Raw genomic sequence first — 23,748 nt, forward strand, 5'->3', positions numbered from 1 at the left:
TCTCTGGATTCATCTGCTGCTGACGCTAAAGAATGAAAAATTATTTCTTACCTGATAATTTTCTTTTAGTAGCAGCAGATGAATCCAGAGGCCCACCCTATTTTTCTGGCGGTTCCTATTAGTTAGTTCTCTGTTGGAACTTGTTGCTGCATTTTTTTGTATTTTAGGTGGACTGTTGTAAGCAATTTACGTGTTTGCAGTTCTTGGTTTAGCACTTTTCCCTGTGGGAAAGAAGAAATGCTATAATGCTGTTTGCTTCTGTTTTGTTATGAGAAATACTAACTGACCAAGGAACATTCCACCCTATAAAACACTGCAGTTCAGCGTTCTCTATCGCCACCCATTGGTAGATGGTCACAACCCACAAGTCTCTGAATTTATCTGCTGCGACTAAAGGAAAGAAAATGATCAGGTAAGAAACAATTTTTTATTTTGTGTAGATTTAGAAACTGCAACCCATTTTGAACTGGGATACATGGTTTCTGAAATCTCAAAAATAGGATTTTATTCAATCTCGCGTAACAAAATGCCACGTTCAGCAATCCACTCTATCAAAGATATTAAAGGAAAAGCTTTCATGTTTTATTTATTAGTAGCTGTGGTTAAAATGAGCGATATGTGTTAATTTTGTGCAGCAGGAAGCTACAGTTTTCCTGATAGACCTCACTGAAAATGATCATATTCCATATGTGAATCCAGTCAGTTTTCATCCTGTGGGACACGTAGCTCAAAAATGAGCTTTACATCATTAGGATTTTTCTTCACTTTTATTGGATTCCAGTTTCATTTTGCTTATCCCAAGCTATCCATACTAAGATAATGGCAAAAATTCCAAATTCTGAATAATTGTCATTGACAGCATCTTTGCAGACGGGTTTATTTTAACAGACATCATGAGCAACTGCATCAATTCAAGAATCTAGTAAGAGTTCTCCCAGGATAAGCAAGCCTATTTATTCTCACAAGTGGGTAACGCGGTGCTGCGTTGCCCAGTCTGGAGCTTCTAACAAGCTGAAAACAGAGCTTTGTGGAGCGCGAGGCATTCTCCACTATGCATGCACAAGTGCCTTCTCGCCCACTATGATGGCGCGGTGCCCACAGTTTTTTCTTTACCGCAGTGAAGAGAGGCTGTGGTGTTTTACTTATTTTTTAAAAAATTACTTGTCTCCTCACATACCCGGTCAAAAAGCTTTTTTGGTGCCTTTCGGCTTTTTGGGGGGGAAGATTTTTTTTTTTTTTTCTTCTACCTGCCTTTTCCTCTCTTCCGTTAAATTTTTTTTTGCCTTTTTTTATTTTTTTTATTTTTTTATTTTCCAGTCAATAGCCCGTGATTAGGCCTCAACTCCAGCCGGTTTATCCTGTCTTTTTTGATCGGTGCTTTGCCCCTTTTTCTGGCACCATCAAGCCGTTTGACTTCATTGCAAAAGTTTTTCTGTCCATATCATCTAAAGTTCCCAGTGGCTTTAAGCGCTGCACCTGTTGTAATGGGACCATTTCTCCGGCGCAGACACCCATTCTTGGTGTCTTCAGTGCTTAGGGCCTGACCATAGCCCTGCTAACTGTCTCTGTGTATGCACAAGAGAACCCTGTTGTCCAGAGAAGCTCAACAGCAAAGACTTTTGGAGCCAGGTCCAAGTCCTCGATGCTTGTATCGACATTGGGGTCAGCGGTATCGGCATTGACGTCTAAGACTGCATCGGGAGAATCTGTCCCAGGTATGGCTGCTTTGAGACCTGGATGCTGGTAGTAGTATTGCGTCGAGTGGGTCTCTACCTGTCTGGACGCCAGCTGCTGGAGAGTGTTCCCGGGACCCAACCCCGAGATGACATGAGGATTCAACATCATTCTCATCAGTACCAAGGAGTCTCTGTGCTGAGCTTACTGCGAAGTCTAAGAATCCTCGACACCGATCCTCCTCAACACAATGTGCCAGGAGCTCTGTGGCGTCAAGAGAATCTGCACCCAAGAAGCATGGGCGCTAGGAGGATTGCTCCCCTTTCTTTCAAGAAGTACCAATGCGCTGTTCTCCGAGCAGCCAAGACCTGGCTTCCGTGTTGACCCCAGCGGTTCTACAACCTGTCTCTGAACCGGCACCCCAGCTTTTCCTGATGTCTGCCCTCTGAGTGTATCCGGACCTTGTTACCTGAACTGCTGGATGGCCTCATGCAATGGTGTGTGTCGGTAGCGGGGGTGCTTGTGCATGCCGTACTTCCTGTTGAGGCCCCACTTGGCCCTCAGCCTCTGGTGTCGCATGTGGTATCAGTTTCAACTGCCAACCCAGGCTGGTACCCCCTCGATGTCTGTGGAGGAAGCTTTGCCAGAGTCGAGGTGGGAGCCGACTCCTCGACACCCCTCTCGGGGACCTGGTTCGTCTATGTCAAGGCACACTCAGTCTCGATGCTCCCATATGGAGATTTTGTCCGACACTGAGGAACGCTCATGACGAGTCAGAAGAGGATCTGAGGTAGTTCTCCTTGGTTGAGTCCTGTGACATCCTCCACTTGAAAGGAGAAAGGGAGACTTTCTTTTCCATCTTTTGTAAAGTGAATGTCTCTTGTGCAAATATTATATCTACTCCCTGCCGGACCGCTTCCTTAAATAAGAGTTCTTTTTTTACTGGCGAATTTAGGCCCTTCACATTAAGTGTAAAAAAGGTGATTGTAGTCATATTTGTTATCTACGTAACCCATCTCTTTAGCTCTCTCTGCATCTTAGTATCAGGAACCCCTACCATATTTGCTTTCTTCTGTAAAAACTCTTTTCCAGCCCCCTCCCTTCCCCCCCTACCCAAATTCCACCTTCCATATCACGGTCAGGTGTTTTAAGGGGATCTGTAACATTCCCGTGCCCCAAAGCTTCTATGTTGGCTATATCTTATATCAGAATGTTTTTTTGTTTTGTTTTTTTTAAACTTCCCTTTCCCCTTAACACCACATAACATTATGGCTTTAAACCTTATATAGCACTAGAAGCTTAACATAAGTTAACAATTATCGACCTCTTACATACCATTATTAGCTTTTCCCTCCCCCCCCCCTGTTTTCTTGTATTATAGTCTCTTCTGTAGCATTATATTCCCTTACGTCTCTGACCTTCGCTTTGTACTAGCCAGATAAGAGACGTACTGTGTCCAACATTTCACGTATAGTGACTAGATGATTAAGTTGCAAAAGATTTCCCTCGGTGCAAAGCAGGATATGACTGTTGCCGTTGTAATCACCCTTTCCCAGCCGTCACTCGCTGCCATCTTGGTTTTGCCACGCGTGCCGTCCCCATCTTAAGTGTGGGCCCGGCTAAGTTGGTTATCTCTTTTTCTGGGAAGATCAATGCTGCATCAGAGGCCCTTCGAGTCTGATGTAGTTTCCCCTCTTTATAGAAGCACAGAGCAAACGGGTGACTCCATCTATATTGTATGTTTTGAGCTCGCAGGTATTGTGTAAGCGGGCAAAGTTCTGCCCGCCGCCGAAGTGTGGCGAGTGCCAGGTCTGGGTGTGCCTCAATTCGGTGTGTGTCCCATGTGAAATCCGGGATTTCCCGCGCAGCATGCATTATTTTTTTCCTTTAGTTTGTAGTCCGCAAAGCATGCTATCAAATCTCTGAGCTGATTATTTCTGGGCGCTCCTAGCGAGCGATGCGCTCTGTCAACATAGATCTCTGAAGGTTCTTTCTCCACCTGTATCTTTTAGGAGAGTGCTTGCCATCTGCTGCACCACAAGCTCACAGTTCGCATAGGATGGGATTTCTGGAAGGCCTCAAAATCATATATTACACTGTCTGCTCCAATTTTCGATATCTTTCAGTTTATCCCAGATTTGCTGGAAATTCTGTTTGTCCTCTATAGCTTGTTCATTTAAGACTTGTATCATTTCCATTTGTTCTTCTAATCTCTCTTCTGTTTCTGTTACTTGCTGCCCCAGAGCTCCAATTTTGCCACGCAGGTCTGCCCCCAAGGTATTGAAATCGGAGCGCATGGCTTTTAGCTCCCCTGTGAATTCTTTCAGGCACTCCCGAATCTCGACCAGTGGATCATTTCCTGCAGTTTGTGGCTCTTCTGGACTGTAGAGCAACTGGGACTCCTGTATTATCTGCTGCTGCACCTGGTCCTCTGTTGCCGATTGCTTTTTCACCCCATTTTGATTTGTGAGGTTGATGTGCTTGGGCCCAGGTATGCGAATCCCGCCAGGGACTGTTTCAGTGCGCGGGAGGTCATGCTTATTGTGATCCCGCTCTCTTCCATCGCTTATTACTCTCTCTGGCTTTAAATTATTGCTAAGTTAGCCGATCAAAGAAGCGTTTTCTGCTTTGGGGCAGCCGGAGCAAATCGCTCAAGCAGCCATCTTAGCTCGGTGACGTCACTTCCCCCCTCTCTATTTGTTTTTATTCAGCTGAGGAAGGCACGCTTGCGTCGCGGGCGGAAAGCCGTTCACCCATGTGCAGAGTGTTCATCCCGCGCAGCGGAGCGTTCTGGAAAGCTCTTCTTTTTGCTGTGCAAATTTTTTCCTGGTCTCCTGGGCCGTTGCGGACGATGATGAGAATAAGCCTGCTGTCCTCGGAGAATACCTGCTACAGGTATGTATCTTCATTTTTCAGTACTGTGTGTTGCCTTTTGGTCTGGTGTCTGCGCCCAGAGTATTCACAAAGTGCCTGGCGGTAGTCGCAGCGTCACTACGCAGGCTGGGGGTGCATGTGTTCCCTTATGTCGACAATTGGCTGGTGAAGAGCATGTCTGAGGACAATGCTCGGGAGTCCATATGGATGACTATTTGGGTGAGCTACTAGGGTACGCTATAAACTTCCCTGAGTCCTATCTTTGCCCTGTCCAGCGATTTGGAATTCATTGGAGCACTGCTCTGTACGCAGAAGGTTCAAACCTTCCTCCCAGAACAAGAGCGGACACTAGCCACCTAGGCTTCTTAGGTTTGAGCCTCTTATCAGGTCACAGGCAAGGACTAATTTTTCTGTGTTTTAGTGGAAGCCAAAAATATGTGGTTTGTCCTGTTTTTTGGTGTGTCTGCCTCCTTTCTCGCCCCTGGGCCTATCTTACAATTCCTGATGGTCTAGGATGTAACTGGAGCAGAAATGATTCCTAGTGCTTCTGTCCATTCTGGATGCTGTCAAAATGGCTCCCACGATGGGATATTGCTCCTGTCTGGATTACATCACTAGACCACCAGGGAACATTTGGCAGTCTCAAGGGGGGGCTACTCGTTCTATTCTATTCATATTCTTGTGTTCTGCTACATTTCCTAATGGATTCAGTATTCACCATAGGCAAGTAAAATGCTCCGCTGAAAACTATTGTTGATTTTGAGGAAAAGACTTCAGACACTTGGTTCCAGCTGAATCTAATCTCATTAGTACAGCTGATCGTGTTGCTAAGCGTATACTTTAAATTTGATCATACAGTATATGCGCTTGCGTGTATCCTCATCAGTCAGAAAAACCTCAAATTCTGTTAACTGTGTTAGGATCTTAAACAACTTTTATTTCATTTTATAAAGTTTTAAGAAACTAGTACTTAGCTGTGCTCTGGGCTGAGACTACTGAATGTGCCCATGATTCAGTGCAGATCACAAAAAAAAATAAAAAAAAATCCCCAAATCAGGGAGAATTACATACATTACATGTCAAATAATAAAATACAGATAACTATAATGTTCCTGTTCTGATTTTTAACACTAAATAAATATGTTTTAAGAGCTGTCAGAAACAGTAGATTAGGATTCAATTTGTCTAATTCTAAGGGGAAATGATTCCATACCTTAGCACCCTGGTACACAAAAGTATATGCTAATTGCTTCTTCATAGAAATGTTTTTTGCTGAACGAGCATCTAATTTTAAACATTGAGTGCTAAGAGAGAGAGAAAAATTCTTAGGAACATAAAGTATGCACTAACCGATCTGATAAAATGCCATATATTGATTTAAAAACTATACAAGCTATTTTTAAATTTAATCCTAGATCTTATAGGCAGCCAATATAGGGTCTCTCTTACTAAACCGTGCTAGCGATTCCCGGGCTACAATTGTGACGCACCCCATTTAAAATGAATGGGCTGCAGCGCATTTGCCATGCCGGGAATCGTTAGTGCAGATTAATAAGAGGTCCTTAATTTTTTCAGCAAAGGAGATGCTCTTTCATATTTCTTTGTACCCCCCCCCCCCCCCCCAAAAAAAAAAAATATATATATATATCAGTCTTGCTAAAGTATTTTGAAACGGTTGCAATCTAGTCAACAATCTGTCAGAAATTCTGCTATAAACGGAGTTACAGTAGTCTAGATAAGGTAGTAAAATTGATTGTGCAAGAGACCTAAAACTACTAGGACTTAACATAGCCTTGTATGACTCTCAACGGTCTTAACCTAAAAAAGAACTTCCTTGCCAAAGCCTTTATCTGATGTTCTAACTCAAGTTTGGGATCAGCAGTGATACCAAGAATTCTTGTTATCTTCAATCCTCAAAACCCCTCCTGTTACCAATTTTAATTTTTACAGGCACAGATTTATAATTTCCAAGCCAGACCATTTTTGTCTGTAACCTATTAAGTTTTGAAAACTTATTAGAAGCCTAGGTATCAATTGCTACAATAGTTGATTCTAAATATATCAATGTATCTTCAAAAATATGTCATCAGTATATGATAAGACAGAAGCATCTAAACCTGAATAGGCAAAACCCAGAGCTCTCAAAACTCTTTTTCTACTGTGATGGCAAATAACTCGCAGAATTTTGAGGGGGACTGATACAATTATTTCTACAAGAGCCACAGCTACGCGAGGGGATTTTTTGAAAGAATTGAAAGGATTGTTAATTTCCCCAGCGTGCTGTGGACCTTAATGCGATTGAGGTGTGAACCACGATGTTGATATAAGAGGATTTTTGGATCAAAGGAAGACATGAGAGTGGACCACCTTCAGCCACAAGCTAAGTGCATAGGATTTCTCCAGCATTATTATTTTTGGTACTAGTGTGAGTAACGTTAGTGTGGGACCATATGAGAGCAGTTATGTGAGGAAAAATTCATGTTTAAAGCTCAGTGGGTTGATTTATTTGATATTATTTAAAATTTATTATCACGGAGTATATCAATGATTGAGAAGCTTGTCCACCCTTAGAGGTTTAAATCGCGTGGCGTTTCCTTGCTTGGGTGAGGTATTTCTCCAACACAAATATTATTATTTTAGATTCACTCATTTGTTTAATTATGTCTGCTCTCTCATGAGTACCCATTTCTAACAGGGACCCTGGTTTAGCATTTTTATTGATCTTACATTACCAGTGGTTATTTTCTGGGTTTGAATTTTTTGATTCTAAATAAAATTGTAGCAGGCATTTAAGTCTTCTAATTTGGTATGATGAACTCCTTAGGAATTTGCATCTCTGTGGAGTTATGTTATCAGTACATGTAAAAGCACTATGGCTTTTTGTTTTTCATGTGTTGCAGTCCATATATGTGAAGGCTATTTTGCTTGCAAGTAAAATGTGGTCTTTCATTATTTAAATTATATTCAGGCTTGGATACTGTGGGTTTAGCAGAGAGATGCAGACCGCAAGTTCAGACAGTCCCCAGTGGCCCTCACTGGTTCATATTCAGACAGCTGAACTTGAGTTTTTGGTTTCAACTGAAACCAGGTGATGAGTTTTGACTGTAGCTTCAGTTGGTCTGTATGTGACATTGACATCTAATGATATATTATCATGGTTTCATTGTATTCTTTTCAGAGCAGTGTAATGGTGGGAAATACTCCATTGAAAGCACCCTTCCTTTCTTCCCTCCAAGCTGGATACAGGCAGACAGGGATGCACATATGCATATACACACAAGACTTGGAAAGAATGTTATGAACTATCCTTTCTGTTATTTTCCCCTGTGTCCAGCATGATGCTGGCCATCCTGGGGCCAACACTGTTTGTTGTATGGACTATACAGTAAACACCATTTTGAAAACAGAGCAGTAGAGCAAATGCTGCTGGGGTTTGCTCCTATACCATGTAAACCTTCAGATGAGGGGGGGGGGGGGGGGGGGGAGAGGTCAGTCCCTGTTTGGCTGGTTGTAGAGGGTTGAGGAATGGTGATAGCATCTCCCCTTTGGTATCACAGCAGCGGCAATGGCAGCAGGAGAGCAGTGCCAGTGAGTGAGGAAAGGGGTAGAATGGTAGAGGATAAAGTGGGAGAAGGTGATCGGACTGGGAGCAGAGTTGTTCTTGGTGGGTTTTTTTTTGGGGGGGGGGTGGAGAGGAAGATTTCAGGAGGGGCCTTGTCCTATCATTTCAGACATCTCTCCTCTAGCAGCTAATATGCTGTCAAGAGTCTTATCACTAATTTTGTATTTGGATTTAACTCAGTTTTAAGTAGTTACTCAAGATGAGTTATGTAAATGCAGGTATACTAGGCATTTCCTTGTCCCCAGATTACTTGTAATTCTTTGTTCCTGAGGCAATAGAGGGTTAAGTTACTTGCTCAAGATCACAAGGAACAGCAGTGGGTTTCGAATCTGGCTCCCTGGTCTGCTCGGTGGTCTAAACATTAGGCTACTCCACCACTAATGCAGCCCACTGTTATGAAAGAGTTCTCCCACCTCAACACATTCTATTGCTCTTCCCTCATTTCAGGGCACACATTAGACGTAAACTGAAGTAACAAAAATTGAACGGATAACGTTTTTTGATGTGTTGCCAGTACATTGGTGAACTTTTTATATGTTGCCTTTTTGTGGTACAACCAAAGCACTTTACGTGTATTATATACAGATACTTTCTCTGTCCCTAGTGGACTCACAAGCTGGTCTCATTTTAACTGTCACAGTGAGGCTGAAGTATTAAAGTGCAGTGGTCTTAACAGTAAGTTATACTCCGCAAAGAGAAATTCTGCTAACTTCCTGGTACGTTCTTCGTTATCCTGATATCTTAATATAGAATTGTATCAGTTAACTTTAAAATATTTATGTTATATGTATATATATATATATATATATATATATTTTTTTTTTTATTATTATTATTTTTGATCCAGAAAAGAGCCTTATTGTAGAAGGAAAAAGAGAGAAGAAAAAAGTTGAGAGACTGAGCTTGGAGGTGAAAGTACAGAAACAAGACCCTGTAACAATGCAAGGTAAGATTTTTATTTTATTTTTCTTCCCTCTTCTGTTCTGGAAAGCCAACTTGTTGGCTGTATATATATTTTAGCTTAATTATACCCCAAAACATTTTGGTCTCATGAAGGTTAATAGACAAAACTTACAGTAGTAAATATTGCATAAAACTTATTTTTTCGGGGGAGGGGCAGCAATCTTTTCTATTGGGGATTGATGCTGAAAAAGTTTTTGTTGGGGGTCCATGAGACAAATAGGGCTGCCCATTGTCCCCATTGCTTTTTGCATTGGTGATGGAACTGCCTGTGGTTGCCATTCCCTCTAATCCAGTTGTTAGGGGAGTTGTGGTGGGCGATAGAATACAAAATTAGTCTTTACGCTGATATCTTGCTGTCATTGACTGCCCCAATTACTTTCTAGCTTATTTTCGAAAGGGAAGTCCATCTTCCGACTCAAATCCGGGAGATGGGCGCCCTTCTCCCAAGGTCACCTAAATCGGCATAATCGAAAGCCGATTTATTTGCGTCCTCAACTTCTTTCCGTCGCGTGGACGACCAAAGTTCACGGGGGCGTGGTTAAGAGATGGGCATCCTCAGCCAATAATGGAAAAAAGAAGGGTGTCCCTCATGAGCATTTGGTCGACTTTTACTTGGTCCCTTTTTTTCACAACCAAGCCTCGAAATGTTGCCCAAACTGACCAGATGACCACCGGAGGGAATCGAGGATGACCTCTCCTCCCACCCTAAAAAAATTTTAAAAACATTTTTTTCCAGCCTAAAATGTCATACCTAGCTCCATCACAGCAGTATGCAGGTCCCTGGAGCAGTTTTTAGTGGGTACAGTGCGCTTCAGACAGGCGGACCCAGGCCCATCCCCCCCTCCCCCAACCTGTTACACTTGTGGTGATAATGTGAGCCCTCCAAAACCCACCCGAAACCCACTGTACCCACATGTAGGTGCCCCCCCCCCTTCATCCGTAAGGGCTATGGTAGTGGTGTACAGTTGTGGGGAGTGGGTTTTAGGGGGTGTGTGGGGGGCTCAGCACCCAAGGTAAGGGAGCTATGCACCTGGGAGCAATTTGTGAAGTCCACTGCAGTGCCCCCTAGGATGCCTGGTTGGTGTCCTGGCATGTGAGGAGGACCAGTGCACTACGAATGCTGGCTGCTCCTACGACCAAGGGGCCTGGATTTGGTCATTTTTGAGATGGGCGTCCTCGGTTTCCATTATGGCCGAAAACCGGGGACGACCATCTCTAAGCTCGACCTAAATGTTGAGATTTGGGCGTCCCTGACCGTATTATCGAAACGAAAGATAGACGTCCATATTTCAGTTTCTGTGGATTACGGGACTGTAGATAGCTTGGGACCCTGGCATCTTTTTTTTTTTTTTTTTTTTTTAAATATGTATATTTCCATATCATCATGCTGATCAATCCATAGACTGGTGGGTTGTGTCCATCTACCAGCAGGTGGAGATAGAGAGCAAACTTTTGCCTCCCTATATGTGGTCATGTGCTGCCGGAAACTTCCCAGTATGTTCTCTTATCTCAGCAGGTGGTGGTCACACACAGCAGCAGCTCTGGCTAGGCCTCCAAGCCTAATTTTTAGGTTTTGTTGAGTGCCTGGGGTGGAGGGCTCTTCTTGAGCAAGTGCAAACCTGGTGGCGCCAGGTCCCTCCTTTTCTCCCCCCTCCCGCTGGCTCCGTTAAAAAAAAAAAAAAAAATTTTGAACGACCTTAAAGGCGTTTATTTCGACGTTTATTTAAACGTTTATTGCAGCTACTCACTGGGACACCAGGTCGTTACAGCTCGGAGCGGAAAGCAGGTAATTTTTACCTTTTTATAGCGGGCAGGGGGTTCCCCGATTGATCTCCACGTGGCCTATGGCGTCGGAGGGCGAGGGCGCAAAGAGTCGCTCCCCGGATCGCTTGGGCGCTTCTAGAGGGGATGCGGGGGTCTTAAAGTCTGATTCGCCCTTGTTGGGTGACAGTTTCGTGACCGATGAGTGTCCCGGTCCTTCCTCCGGTGTGGCGGTTTTTCCCGCCATAAACGCCCATCCCCCGCTGCTCGCCTCCGCCATCTTGGCCGGCCACGCGGCTCGGACGGCTTCTTCTTGGGCCGCCCTTGAGGTGGGAGACATTAATGCCATGAACGCCCTTAATTTGGGCGACGGCACTAAAGCGGCTAAAGTTAAGCGCCGTTCTTCCCGCGCGGCTCCTTCGCGGAGTGTCGCGCCGGACGCCATCTTGGATGCGCAGCATGTCTCTCCCCCGCTCTTGCGAGCGCCGGTTGAGGGTGCATCTAGGGCTGTAGCCCAGGCTGCGAAAGTGCACAGTCTGGGGGGTTTCTCCCCCGAGTTTATTTTGCTGCTGCATCAGGCCTTCCTTATGCAAAACGCTGCCCCTGCTCCCTCGTCTGGTAAAGAGGTTGAGGCCCCCGGAGGTAAACGCCCTCGGGTTGATTCCCAGGCCTTGGAGGACTTTGTCTCCTCCGATGTAGATGAGGGCAGCGTATCTGAGTTCTCCCAACGGTCCTTTGCGGATTCCTTGGAGGAGACGGATCCCCGCTCGGATGGAGCGGATGACCCCTCTGCAGCGCGGCTCTTTAGCTCAGAGGAGTTGCCCAACCTGTTAGTGCAGGCCATGGGCATTTTGAAGATTTCCTCTCCGGAGGACGTCTCTCCCTCAGCCCCTGTTGGCTCTGCCATTATGCTGGGGACGAAGCGCCCGCCTAGAACTTTCCACGTGCATGATGCCATGCACACCTTAATTTCGGCTCAATGGGATGTCCCAGAAGCGAGCCTTAAAGTGGCTAGGGCTATGTCCCGCCTCTATCCTTTGCCTGAAAGTGAACGTGAGGCCTATCTGTGGCCTACCGTGGATTCTTTAATCACTGCGGTGACTAAGAAAACGGCGTTGCCGGTGGAAGGTGGCACGGCCCTAAAGGACGCCCAAGACAGAAGATTGGAGGCGGCCTTAAGGTCGTCCTTTGAGGCGGCTGCTTTAAGTTTGCAGGCCTCAGTTTGCGGCTCCTATGTGGCCAGGGCGTGCCTGACTATGGTGCAGCGGGTTTCCCCCTCGGATCATTCCTTGAGGGCTGATTGGCCGGCCCTGGAATCGGGCTTGGCCTATTTGGCAGACTTGCTGTATGATGTCTTGAGGGCCTCAGCTAAAGGCATGGCTCAGACAATCTCTGCGCGGCGGTGGCTTTGGCTGAAGCATTGGTCTGCTGACCACGCCTCTAAATCCCGCCTGGCTAGATTGCCTTTTAAAGGCAAGCTGCTCTTTGGGGTCGAGCTGGACAAAATCGTGACCGATCTCGGCACATCTAAGGGCAAGAAGTTACCAGAGGTCAGGGCTCGGGCTAGTACTCGCCCCGGTACCTCCAGAGGACGGTTTCAGGAAGCCCGTCGGTACCGCCCGGGCAGGTCGGGCTCTTCTGCCTCCTCTTCCTTCAAGAGGAACTTCTCCCCCAAGCAGCATTCCTTTCGCAGAGACCGCCGTCCCGGAGGTGCTCCCTCCGGTTCTCCCCCAGGGTCTCGTACCCAATGACGGGGCCTTGGTCCACGCCCCAGTGCAGATTGGAGGACGGCTGTCCTCGTTTCTGGGCGAGTGGACCACAATAACTTCAGACGCTTGGGTGCTGGAAGTCATCAGAGACGGCTACAAGTTAGAGTTCTGCCGACCCTTAAGAGACGGGTTTGTACTCTCTCCCTGCAAGTCTCCAGTCAAAGCTGTGGCAGTGCAGCAGACCTTGGACAACCTGATACGCCTGGGTGCGGTCGTTCCGGTGCCAGAAAATCAGATTGGCAAGGGACGTTACTCCATTTACTTTGTGGTACCAAAGAAAGGAGGTTCTGTCCGGCCTATCCTCGACCTCAAAGGGGTCAATCGGGCCTTGAAAGTTCGGCACTTTCGCATGGAGACTCTCCGCTCTGTTATAGCGGCAGTGAAGGCAGGAGAGTTCTTGGCTTCCTTGGACATCAAGGAAGCGTACCTGCATATTCCCATCTGGCCTCCTCATCAACGCTTTCTGCGTTTTGCAGTCCTGGGCCGACACTTCCAGTTCAGAGCCCTCCCTTTCGGGTTGGCTACTGCTCCGCGGACCTTCTCCAAAGTAATGGTGGTCATCGCGGCCTTCCTGCGAAAGGAAGGAGTACAAGTCCATCCTTATCTGGACGACTGGTTGATCCGAGCCCCCTCTTATGCAGAGTGCGGCAAAGCTGTGGACCGGGTAGTTGCTCTTTTGAGCTCCCTGGGGTGGATCATCAACTGGGAGAAGAGCCAGCTGCGCCCGACTCAGTCCCTGGAGTATCTGGGAGTTCGATTCGACACCCAAGTGGGCAGAGTGTTCCTGCCAGACAATCGGATTGTCAAACTTCAGGCTCAGGTGGACCAGTTCCTAGTAGCCTCTCCTCTTCGGGCTTGGGACTATGTGCAGCTGTTGGGCTCTATGACGGCCACGATGGAAGTAGTGCCCTGGGCCAGGGCTCATATGAGACCACTACAACTGTCTCTGTTGCAGCGCTGGACTCCGATGTCGGAGGATTATGCTGTGCGCCTTCCCTTGGTCCCGGCAGTGCGCAAGGCGCTGAGCTGGTGGCTGCAGACAGACAAGTTGTCTGCAGGAATGCCTCTGGTGACCCCGGAGTGGATTGTCGTCACGACGGACGCCTCTTTGTCGGGCTGGGGAGCCCACTGCTTGGGAAGGACAGCGCAGGGGCTCTGGTCTCCTGCAGAGGCAAAGTGGTCTATCAGCCTCCTGGAACTCAGAGCCATTCGGTTGGCGCTTTTGGAGTTCATCCCGGTACTGGCGTTGAAGCCAGTACGGGTCCTGTCGGACAATGCCACGGCTGTGGCCTATGTCAACCGCCAGGGAGGTACCAAGAGCGCCCCTCTAGCCAAGGAGGCCATGAATCTATGCCAGTGGGCGGAAGCGAACCTGGAACAGCTGTCAGCGGCCCACATTGCCGGAGTCATGAATGTCAAGGCGGACTTTCTCAGTCGCCATACCTTGGAGCCCGGAGAGTGGCAGCTATCTGCTCGGGCGTTCTTGGACATCACGAAGCGCTGGGGCCAGCCGAGCCTAGATCTGATGGCGTCATCAGCCAAGTGCCGCGCTTTTTCAGCAGAGGACGGGACCCTCGATCCCTGGGAGTAGATGCTCTTCTCCAACAGTGGCCGACACAGGAGCTTCTCTATGTGTTCCCGCCCTGGCCCATGTTGGGCAGGGTGCTAGACCGGGTGGCAAAGCATCCGGGCCGGATAATCCTGGTGGGTCCGGACTGGCCCAGATGTCCCTGGTATGCGGACTTGATCAGGCTCTCAGTCGACCATCCTCTGCGGCTGCCAGTGGAGCAGGGCCTGTTACATCAGGGTCCCGTGGTGATGGAGGATCCCTCCCCCTTTGGTCTTACGGCCTGGCTATTGAGCGACAGCGTCTGAGAAAGAAGGGCTTCTCAGACAAGGTCATCGCCACTATGCTGAGAGCGAGGAAGCGCTCTACTTCTACTGCTTACGCCAGGGTTTGGCGTACCTTTGCAGCGTGGTGTGAAGCAGGCTCACTTTCTCCCTTCACTGCTCCAATTTCTTCAGTGTTGGCGTTCCTGCAAGAAGGTCTGGAGAAAGGCCTGTCGCTCAGTTCCCTTAAAGTCCAGGTAGCGGCTCTGGCTTGCTTCAGGGGCCGCCTGAAGGGTGCTTCCCTGGCTTCGCAGCCAGATGTGGTGCGCTTTCTCAAGGGAGTTAATCACTTGCGCCCTCCTCTGCACTCAGTGGTGCCTTCGTGGAATCTCATCCTGGTGCTAAGAGCCTTGCAGATGCCGCCTTTTGAACCCTTGTCTAGGGCATCTCTGAAAGACCTGACGTTGAAAGCAGTCTTTTTGGTGGCTATCACTTCAGCCAGAAGAGTTTCCGAGCTCCAGGCACTCTCATGTCGAGAGCCTTTTCTGCAGTTCACTGAGGCAGGAGTGACTATTCGCACAGTGCCTTCCTTCCTGCCCAAGATTGTTTCTCGCTTCCATGTGAATCAGCAGCTCTGTCTCCCTTCCTTTCATAGGGAGGACTACCCAGAGGAATACTCTGCTCTCAAATATCTGGATGCGAGACGAGTCATCATCAGATACTTGGAAGTGACCAATGATTTCCGGAAGTCGGATCATCTGTTTGTCCTGTTTGCAGGTCCTCGTAAGGGTCTGCAGGCTGCTAAGCCTACAGTGGCAAGATGGGTCAAGGAAGCCATCGCAGCGGCTTATGTGGCCGCGGGGAAGGTGCCGCCTATCCAGCTGAAGGCTCACTCCACTAGAGCTCAGGCGGCCTCGATGGCAGAGGCCGGGTCCGTCTCCTTGGAAGAGATTTGCAAGGCGGCAACTTGGGCATCGGCCCATACCTTCTCCAGGCATTACCGCTTGACTGTGGCTGCTCGGGCGGAGGCCCGGTTTGGAGCTTCAGTGTTGCGGTCAGGGATTTCTATGTCCCGCCCTGGGTGAGTACTGCTTCGGTACATCCCGCCAGTCTATGGATTGATCAGCATGATGATATGGAAGGTAAAATTATGTATCATACCTGATAATTTTCTTTCCATTAATCATAGCTGATCAATCCATAGCCCCTCCCAGATATCTGTATTGCTTATATTCTGGTTGCATTTCAGGTTCAAGTTTAGTCTTCAGTTCCGGTTCAGGAGGACTTCGTGTTCAAGTTTTTCAATGGATTCTTCAAGAGTTGAGACGAATTTGTGTTACAGTGAGCTGCTGCATTCCTCTCCCCTCCGTTTTACGGGGCTGGATTGAGACTTAAATTCTGCCGGCGCTCCCTCCCGCTTCGTGCGGCAGTAGGGCAGCTTTGTACCCCTCCCGCTTTGGCGGTGTTAGGGTCAGTCAGCTCCTCCCGCGGTTGCGGTTGCAGGATAAGCCAGATCCCCCCCCCCCCCGCATCGGCGGGTGTGGTGTCCCTCCCCCGCTCCGCGGGGATGAGCTGGACGGATTCCCCTCCCCCACTTGTGTGGGGATGAGCTGGGTTAATTCCCCTCCCCCGTTTCGGCGGTGGTGAGCTGGGCAGAGTGTCCCTTTGTGGGTGTAATTCTCTAAGTGCTGAGTCCTGCGGATGGAGCTTGGATATCGACATACTGAGGAGTTTCCGGCAGCACATGACCACATATAGGGAGGCAAAAGGATTGCTCTCTATCTCCACCTGCTGGTAGATGGACACAACCCACCAGTCTATGGATTGATCAGCTATGATTAATGGAAAGAAAATTATCAGGTATGATACATAATTTTACTATCTGGACTTTGAAAACATCAAACTTCTCCGAGGACAAGCAGGCTGCTTGTTCTCACATGTGGGTCGGCGTCCACGGTGGCCCCAGGAACGGAGATTTTTTCTAGTAAAATCTGAAGAGCTTTGCGACAGCCAGCAAAGCATGAGATGGATGCACTGCGCATGCGCGGCCATCTTCCCGCCCATGCGCGTCCGTTCCATCCTCAGTTTTTTCTTTTCCGCGGTGGAGAGTGGCTGCTTGTCGGTCTCTCTACCTTAGGTCCCAGGAAAAACATAGGCCTGTTTTTTTCTGTTCCAGGCTGCACTCTCAGCTAGCTGTATATAGTTTTAGGTTAATCTACTTTATGTCTTCACCATTGCGAGGCCCATTTCACCAGTGTTTATTGTTTTGGGTGAGCCTGGATGCTAGGGATACCCCAGTTGTGAGTATAATCCAGCCTGCTTGTCCTTGGAGAATGCAAAGATACTTACTTGTAGCAGGTATTCTCTGAGGACAGCAGGCTGATTATTCTCACCAACAAACCCACCTCCCTTTGGAGTTAGTTGTTTATTTGTTTATGCTTTACACTTAACTGAGGTACGTGCTCGCGCGGTGGGCGGGGAGTCAGTCTGCGCATCTGCGGTTTGTACTGCACGCATGACAGAAGGCTCTAGCAAAGTTTTTCTTTTTGCTATGGCAAATGCCGGTTCCCGGGCCGACACGGACGTCGACCCAGTTGTGAGAATAATCAGCCTGCTGTCTTTGGGGAATACCTGCTACAGGTAATTATCTTCGTTTTACTCCTGACTGAAGGACCCATGCTCATACGTCAGCGGGAAGGCACCAGTGCATATGTGGTGGGACACTGCTAGAAAGTTCTACATTTTAAGCTAGTCATCGTCCGCATTGGGATCCTTTGGGGTGATATCACCCATCTGTGAGAATAGCTGGCCTGCTAGCCTCTGAGAACTCCTTCTACTGTTAAGTGTTTTCGCTGTACCTAGGCATATGGTATGGTAAAAACCCTGATCAAACCACCAAGTTAAATATGTGTTATAGTGTTCAAATGGTTAATGATAAAATTGAAAATTGGTCACCATTATTCCTTAACTGGTGGGGAAGAACTGAAGATATAAATGGTACTAGCCCCCAAGATTAACTATATCCTCGGTATGGCCCCTCCCTTTTTTCCAACAAACTTTTATTAAAAAAAAAAATTAGTCATTTATGCAAATTCATCTGGAAATTTAAGGTCCCTCATATAGCATTAGCTAAGTTGAAACTCCTAAAACGTAATGGTATAAACTTTCTGGATTTTAAATCATATCATTTAGCTTTCCAAGCGTGATCAGATGGTACTACTCCTCAAACCATCAAGATCAACCTGTATGGCTTATTTTTGAAACTGAGTTAATCTACCCTTTCCAATTACATCTCCTACCTACAATGAAAAAACTCACACTTCTCTAGTTAGATATGTGTTAGTTCTGTTGCTGCTAATGCCATGTACATCCGGAACACTTTTCACTCTCCGAAGATATGGTCCCCCCTGGACAGCTTTTGCAACAAAAATAATAATATTGCTACTTGATTCATTTGACTTCTAACAGCGATATACGTTAGTTCTGTTATATTATCTTGTTACTCTTTTGTTGTTAGTATATTTTCTTTAACAACTTATATATTCTCTTAACATTTGTGTACAATGCTTTTTTTTTTGCTTTTTTTTTTTTTTTTTGTAACAAAAATCAAACAATTAAAAGTATATATAGTGGCATAGTTCTAAGATGTGATAATATGGAGGTCATTTTGGTTTATGTGGCATTTGCATATGGAAATAATGTTTACATGTGTAAATACTCGGTTTTAGAAAAGCCGTTTACATGCAGATATTTGTAGCATGCAACCACAAAAAAAGGGGGGGGGGGGGGTCCCTCACCATGTGGTCACCAGGCATCAAATTTGATTTGAGGGTACACCTGGATCTAAATTTGTGGAATTTTCAAAGCATGGTTTGGGCAAACCTAAAGTATATGTGTGTTTCCATTTTTTTTGCAAAAGCAATACATGTATGCTTTAAAAATTCTAGATACCTGCATTTACACTTGCTCTGATGCATGTTTGTTGGCTAACTGCTTGTTTGGACTTAAGTTTTGAAGCAGTGATTGAGAGGATAATCGGGATTATCTTTCTGGTATTTAAAACTGGCTCAAAGAGCCAAGAATGTTTTGTACCTTAATTCTTTTTCATTTCACCATGTATACCTAGTTTTATGAAATCTGACATGTGTAAGTTGCAAAATTTGACACTTGTATGTTCCGGCATGTACATGTTCAAAGACTTTTTACTATTTCTGCATTTGGGAAACCTGATTTTCTAAAATTGATGTGCCCCATTTTGTGCCATGTTATTCTTAGTTATTAAGTAAAGCCTCTGCGTTTTAAAAAAAAAGTTTTGCAAATACGCGACTGAATAACCGGACCTGGACATCCCTTTTCCTGCTGAAACCAATGCAAAATTGATTTCGTATATAGTTGGCTAAATGCTTAGGATACCAAAGTGTTCCATGTTATAAGTCTCTACTGTTTTTCTGTCTAGGGAAAGGAGAAAAACTTAGCGAAATTGAATCTATACAATATTATTTAAAGAAGAAGAAGTTGGAAGACTTGAGGGTTCTACACAAACTTCTCTACAACAGGCCTGGCACGGTAAAAAAAAAAAAAAAGAGCTTATAGCAATTTTTTTTTGCATGTTACCTAGATCATTAAGAGGGCCTTTTACTAAATTGCGGTAAAAAGTGGCCTGCGGTAGTGTGGGCGCATGAAATTGCCACACGCCAAGGCCATATTTTACCATAACCAGATCTTCCATTCTTTTAAATGGAAGTTGTAAATTGCCATGTGCTTATAGAAATATTGGCACAAGCAATTTACTACCTGAGCCTTTTACCACCTTCTATTTAGTAGGCAGTAAGGTTCGTGATCTAACCCAGCTGACTACTTCTCGGCACAGCTACAGTACACCGCCACAAAATATTTTCTGGCATGGGAAATGATGTACAGCAAACATAAAACTACTGTAGGGCATCTGGGCGTGCCCCACGATAGTGCTGTTGTGCTGCGTGCTACCCGCGCACTAGCCCTACCACAGTTTAGTAAATGGGACATCACCACTAGCTGGGAGTAGCGCGCCGTTGAGTGGGTCTCCACCTGTCTTGAAGGCTCCTACTATGCAGGTCCACCGGGACCGACCGCTGTCGGACCCGACCCCGAGGAGGCGTGTGGATTCCACGTCCTCCTCGGTACCGAAGAGTGCGGGTGACGTGTTACAAGCGAAGACGAAGAAGCATCATCGGTCTCCTTCGAGGCACGGTACCGGGAGCTCCGGGGCGTCGAGGGATTCGGCACCTGAGAAGTGTCAACGCCGGGAGGAGCGCTCCCCCTCCATACAAGAGTTGTTGGTGCGTCGATCTTTGGACAGCCCAGTACTGCCTCCCAGGCCTCCACAGATTCTGATACCGACTTCTGCACTGACCCCACAGCCTTCCTCGACAGCGACTCTAGACGAGCGCATCCGAGCCATTCTTCCAGGTCTTCTGGAGGGGCTACTGCGCAAGCACCCCCGGTACCATCGATGGAAGCAGCAGCTGGCTCTGTGCCTGTGGTGTGGTCCCCGACGCCGGTACCGCTTGTGGCATTGGCCTCGGCTGCCACCCAGGTCGACATCGCTGGAGGGAGCTTCATTGCTGCCGGCACGGGAGTCTGCTTCTCGGCATCACCATCGAGGACGGGGTTCCTCGGTATCGAGACGGGCCCGGTTTCAGATTGCAGTTCGAAAACTCTTGTCTGATACCAAGGAGGATGCCTCGTGGGATGAAGAAGAAGATCCCAGGTATTTCTCTTCCGAGGAGTCTTGTGGTCTTCCTTCTGATCCTACTCCTTCACCAGAAAGAAAGCTTTCTCCCCCGGAGAGTCTTTCTTTCGCTTCATTTGTCCGGGAAATGTCTGCGGCTGTTCCCTTCCCTGTGTTATCTGAGGATGAGCCCAGGACTGAGATGCTCGAGGTCCTTGACTAACCTTCGCCACCTAAGGAGTCATCCACTGTTCCTTTGCATAATGTCCTTAAGGAGACATTGCTTAGGAACTGGATGAAACCACTAAGTAATCTCACCATCCCCCAAAAAGCTGATCCCAATATCGGATTCACGGAGAACCTGAGTTGATAAAGTCTCAGTTACCTCACGACTCTATGGTTGTGGATTCTGCTCTCAAGAGAGCCAAGAGTTCTAGAGATTTTCCCTCGGCGCCCCCAGGACGAGAATCTAGAACCCTGGACTCTTTTGGGAGGAAGGCCTATCAGTCCTCCATGCTCGTGTTCAAGATTCAGTCGTACCAGCTCTACACGAGCATCCACATGCGGAACAATGTGAAGCAACTGGCGGACTTGGTGGACAAATTCACTGTGGAGAACACCAGGCCTTTTCAGGAGGTGGTCAGGCAAATGAAGGCGTGTCGCAAATTCCTGTCCTGGGGTGCTTACGACTCTTTTGATTTTGCGTCCAGATCCGCTGCTCAAGGTATAGTGATGCACAGACTCTCATGGCTGCGTGCCTCTGACCTGGACTATCGAACCCAGCATCGGCTTGCGGATGTTCCTTGCCGGGGGGATAATATTTTTGGCAAGAAAGTTGAGCAGGTGGTAGAGCAGCTCCACCAGCGGGAAACCGCCCTCGACAACCTCTCCCCCCAGGCGCCTTCAGCATCTACCTCATCAGGTAGGCGTTTTTTCAGGGGAAGGAGGAATGTACCCTATGCTTACAATAAGCGTAGGTACAATCCACCTCGACAGCCTTCTCAGGCTCAGCCCCAGCACGCTCGTTCTCGTCAACAGCGTGCGCCTAGGCAGGCCCCTGCAGCTTCCCAGCCAAAAGCAAGGGACGGACATTTGACTGGCTCCAGTTGAGCATAGCCGCTATAAAAGTGTCTGTGCCGGACGATCTAGTGGTCGGAGGGAGGCTAAAATTTTTTCACCAAAGGTGGCCTCTCATACTCTCCGATCGGTGGGTTCTTCAAATAGTCTGGCTAGGATACTCCCTCAATTTGATCTCCAAACCTCCAAATTGCCTACTGGGAGCTCAGTCCTTCAGCTTCCAGCACACTTGCAGAGGAACTCTCCGCCCTTCTCAGCGCCAATGCGGTCGAGCCCGTTCCACCAGGGCAAGAAAGGCTGGGATTCTATCCCAGGTAATTTCTTGTGCAAAAGAAAATGGGGGATGCATCCCATCCTAGACCTAAGGGCCCTGAACAAATACCTGGTCCAAGAAAAGTTCAGGATGGTTTCCCTGGGCACCCTTCTCCCCATGATTCAGCAAAACGATGTGCTATGCTCTCTGGACTTAAAGGATGCATATACACACATCCCGATACTTCCTGCTCACAGGAAGTATCTTCGATTCCGTCTGGAAACACAACAGTTCCAGTATTGTGTGCTGCCCTTTGGGCTCGCGTCTGCGCCCAGGGACTTTGCAAAATGTCTGGCGGTAGTTGAAGCGTCGCTACGCAGACTGGGAGTGCATGTGTTCCCTTATCTCGACGATTGGCTGGTGAAGAACACCTCAGAGACAGGAGCTCTACAGTCCATGCAGATGACTATTCAACTGCTGGAGCTGCTCGGGTTTGTTATCAATTACCCCAAGTCCCATCTTCTTCCTGCTCAGAAATTGGAATTTATAGGAGCTCTGCTGGACTCGCAGACGGCTCGTGCCTATCTTCCCGTGGTGAGGGCAGACAATATTCTGTCCCTCGTTTCCTTGGCCCGGGCGTCTCAGCAGATCACGGCTCGGCAGATGTTGAGACTTTTAGGCCATAAGGCTTCCACAGTTCATGTGACGCCCATGGCCCGTCTTCACATGAGATTTGCTCAATGGACCCTAGCTTCCCAGTGGTATCAAGCTGCAGGGAATCTAGAAGATGTAATCCAACTGTCTACCAATTTTCACAAATCCCTTCAGTGGTGGACAGTTCGATCCAATTTGACCTTGGGACGTCCCTTTCAAATCCCTCAGCCACAAAAGGTGCTTACAACGGATGCATCCCTCCTGGGGTGGGGAGCTCATGTCGATGGGCTCCACACTCAAGGAGTTTGGTCCCTCCAGGAAACAAGTCTTCAGATCAATCTACTGGAGTTTGAGCGGTCTGTAACGCTCTAAAGGCTTTCAAAGATCGGCTGTCCAATCAAATTATCCAAATTCAGACAGACAATCAGGTTGCCATGTACTACATCAACAAGCAGGGGGGCACCGGTTCTCGCCCCCTGTGTCAGGAAGCCGTCCAGATGTGGCTTTGGGCTTGCCGTTTCGGGATGTATCTCCAAGCCACGTATCTGGCAGGTGTAAACAACAGTCTGGCCGACAGGTTGAGCAGGATCATGCAACCTCACGAGTGGTCGCTCAAATCACGCATAGTGCGCAAGATCTTCCGAGCGTGGGGCACCCCCTTGGTGGATCTTTTTGCCACTCAGATCAATCACAAAGTCCCTCAGTTCTGTTCCAGGCTTCAGGCCCACGACAGGCTAGCGTCGGATGCCTTTCTCCTGCATTGGGGGAAGGGCCTTCTGTATGCGTATCCTCCCATATCTCTGGTGGGGAAGACTTTACTGAAACTCAAGCAAGATTGCGGAACCATGATTCTGATTGCTCCCTTTTGGCCGCGTCAGATTTGGTTCCCTCGTCTTCTGGAGTTGTCCTCCGAAGAACCATGGAGATTGGAGTGTTTTCCAACCCTCATCACTCAGAACGAGCGGGCGCTTGTGCATCCCAACCTCCAGTCTCTGGCTCTCACGGCCTGGATGTTAAGGGCGTAGACTTCGCCTCCTTGGGACTTTCTGAGGGTGTCTCCCGAGTCTTGCTTCCAGAAAAGATTCCACGAAGAGGTGTTACTCTTTCAAATGGAGGAGGTTTGCCATCTGGTGTGACAGCAAGGCCCTAGATCCTCGCTCTTGTCCTACACAGACCCTGCTTGAATACCTTCTGCACTTAGCGTCTGGTCTCAAGACCAACTCCATAAGAGTTCATCTTAGTGCAATTAGTGCTTTTCATTATCGTGTAGAAGGTATGCCTATCTCTGGACAGCCTTTAGTTGTTCGCTTCATGAGAGGTTTGCTTTGGTCAATGCCCCTGTCAAACCTCCACCAGTGTCATGGGATCTCAACGTCGTTCTCCCCCAGCTAATGAAGCCTCCTTTTGAGCCACTGAATTCCTGCCATCTAAAGTATTTGACCTGGAAGGTCATTTTCTTGGTGGCTGTTACTTCAGCTCGTAGAGTCAGTGAGCTTCAAGCCTTAGTAGTGCATGCTCCTTACCTCAAGTTTCATCACAACAGATTAGTCCTCCGCACTCA

General features: G+C 47.6%; 1 protein-coding gene across 2 annotated transcripts in view; it reads left to right on the forward strand.

Annotated features, from left to right (window-relative positions):
- DEK (DEK proto-oncogene) overlaps positions 1–23,748 on the forward strand; it is a 166,893-nt gene that overhangs the window by 54,439 nt on the left and 88,706 nt on the right. For both annotated transcript variants that reach the window (XM_030211616.1, XM_030211608.1), the window contains exons 3-4: positions 9,018–9,116; positions 18,950–19,059. In XM_030211616.1, the coding sequence (XP_030067476.1) occupies positions 9,018–9,116; positions 18,950–19,059 (209 nt within the window). The remainder of the gene's footprint in view (positions 1–9,017; positions 9,117–18,949; positions 19,060–23,748) is intronic.

This window comes from Microcaecilia unicolor, chromosome 1 (genome assembly GCF_901765095.1).
Source record: "Microcaecilia unicolor chromosome 1, aMicUni1.1, whole genome shotgun sequence".
Taxonomy (NCBI): domain Eukaryota; kingdom Metazoa; phylum Chordata; class Amphibia; order Gymnophiona; family Siphonopidae; genus Microcaecilia; species Microcaecilia unicolor.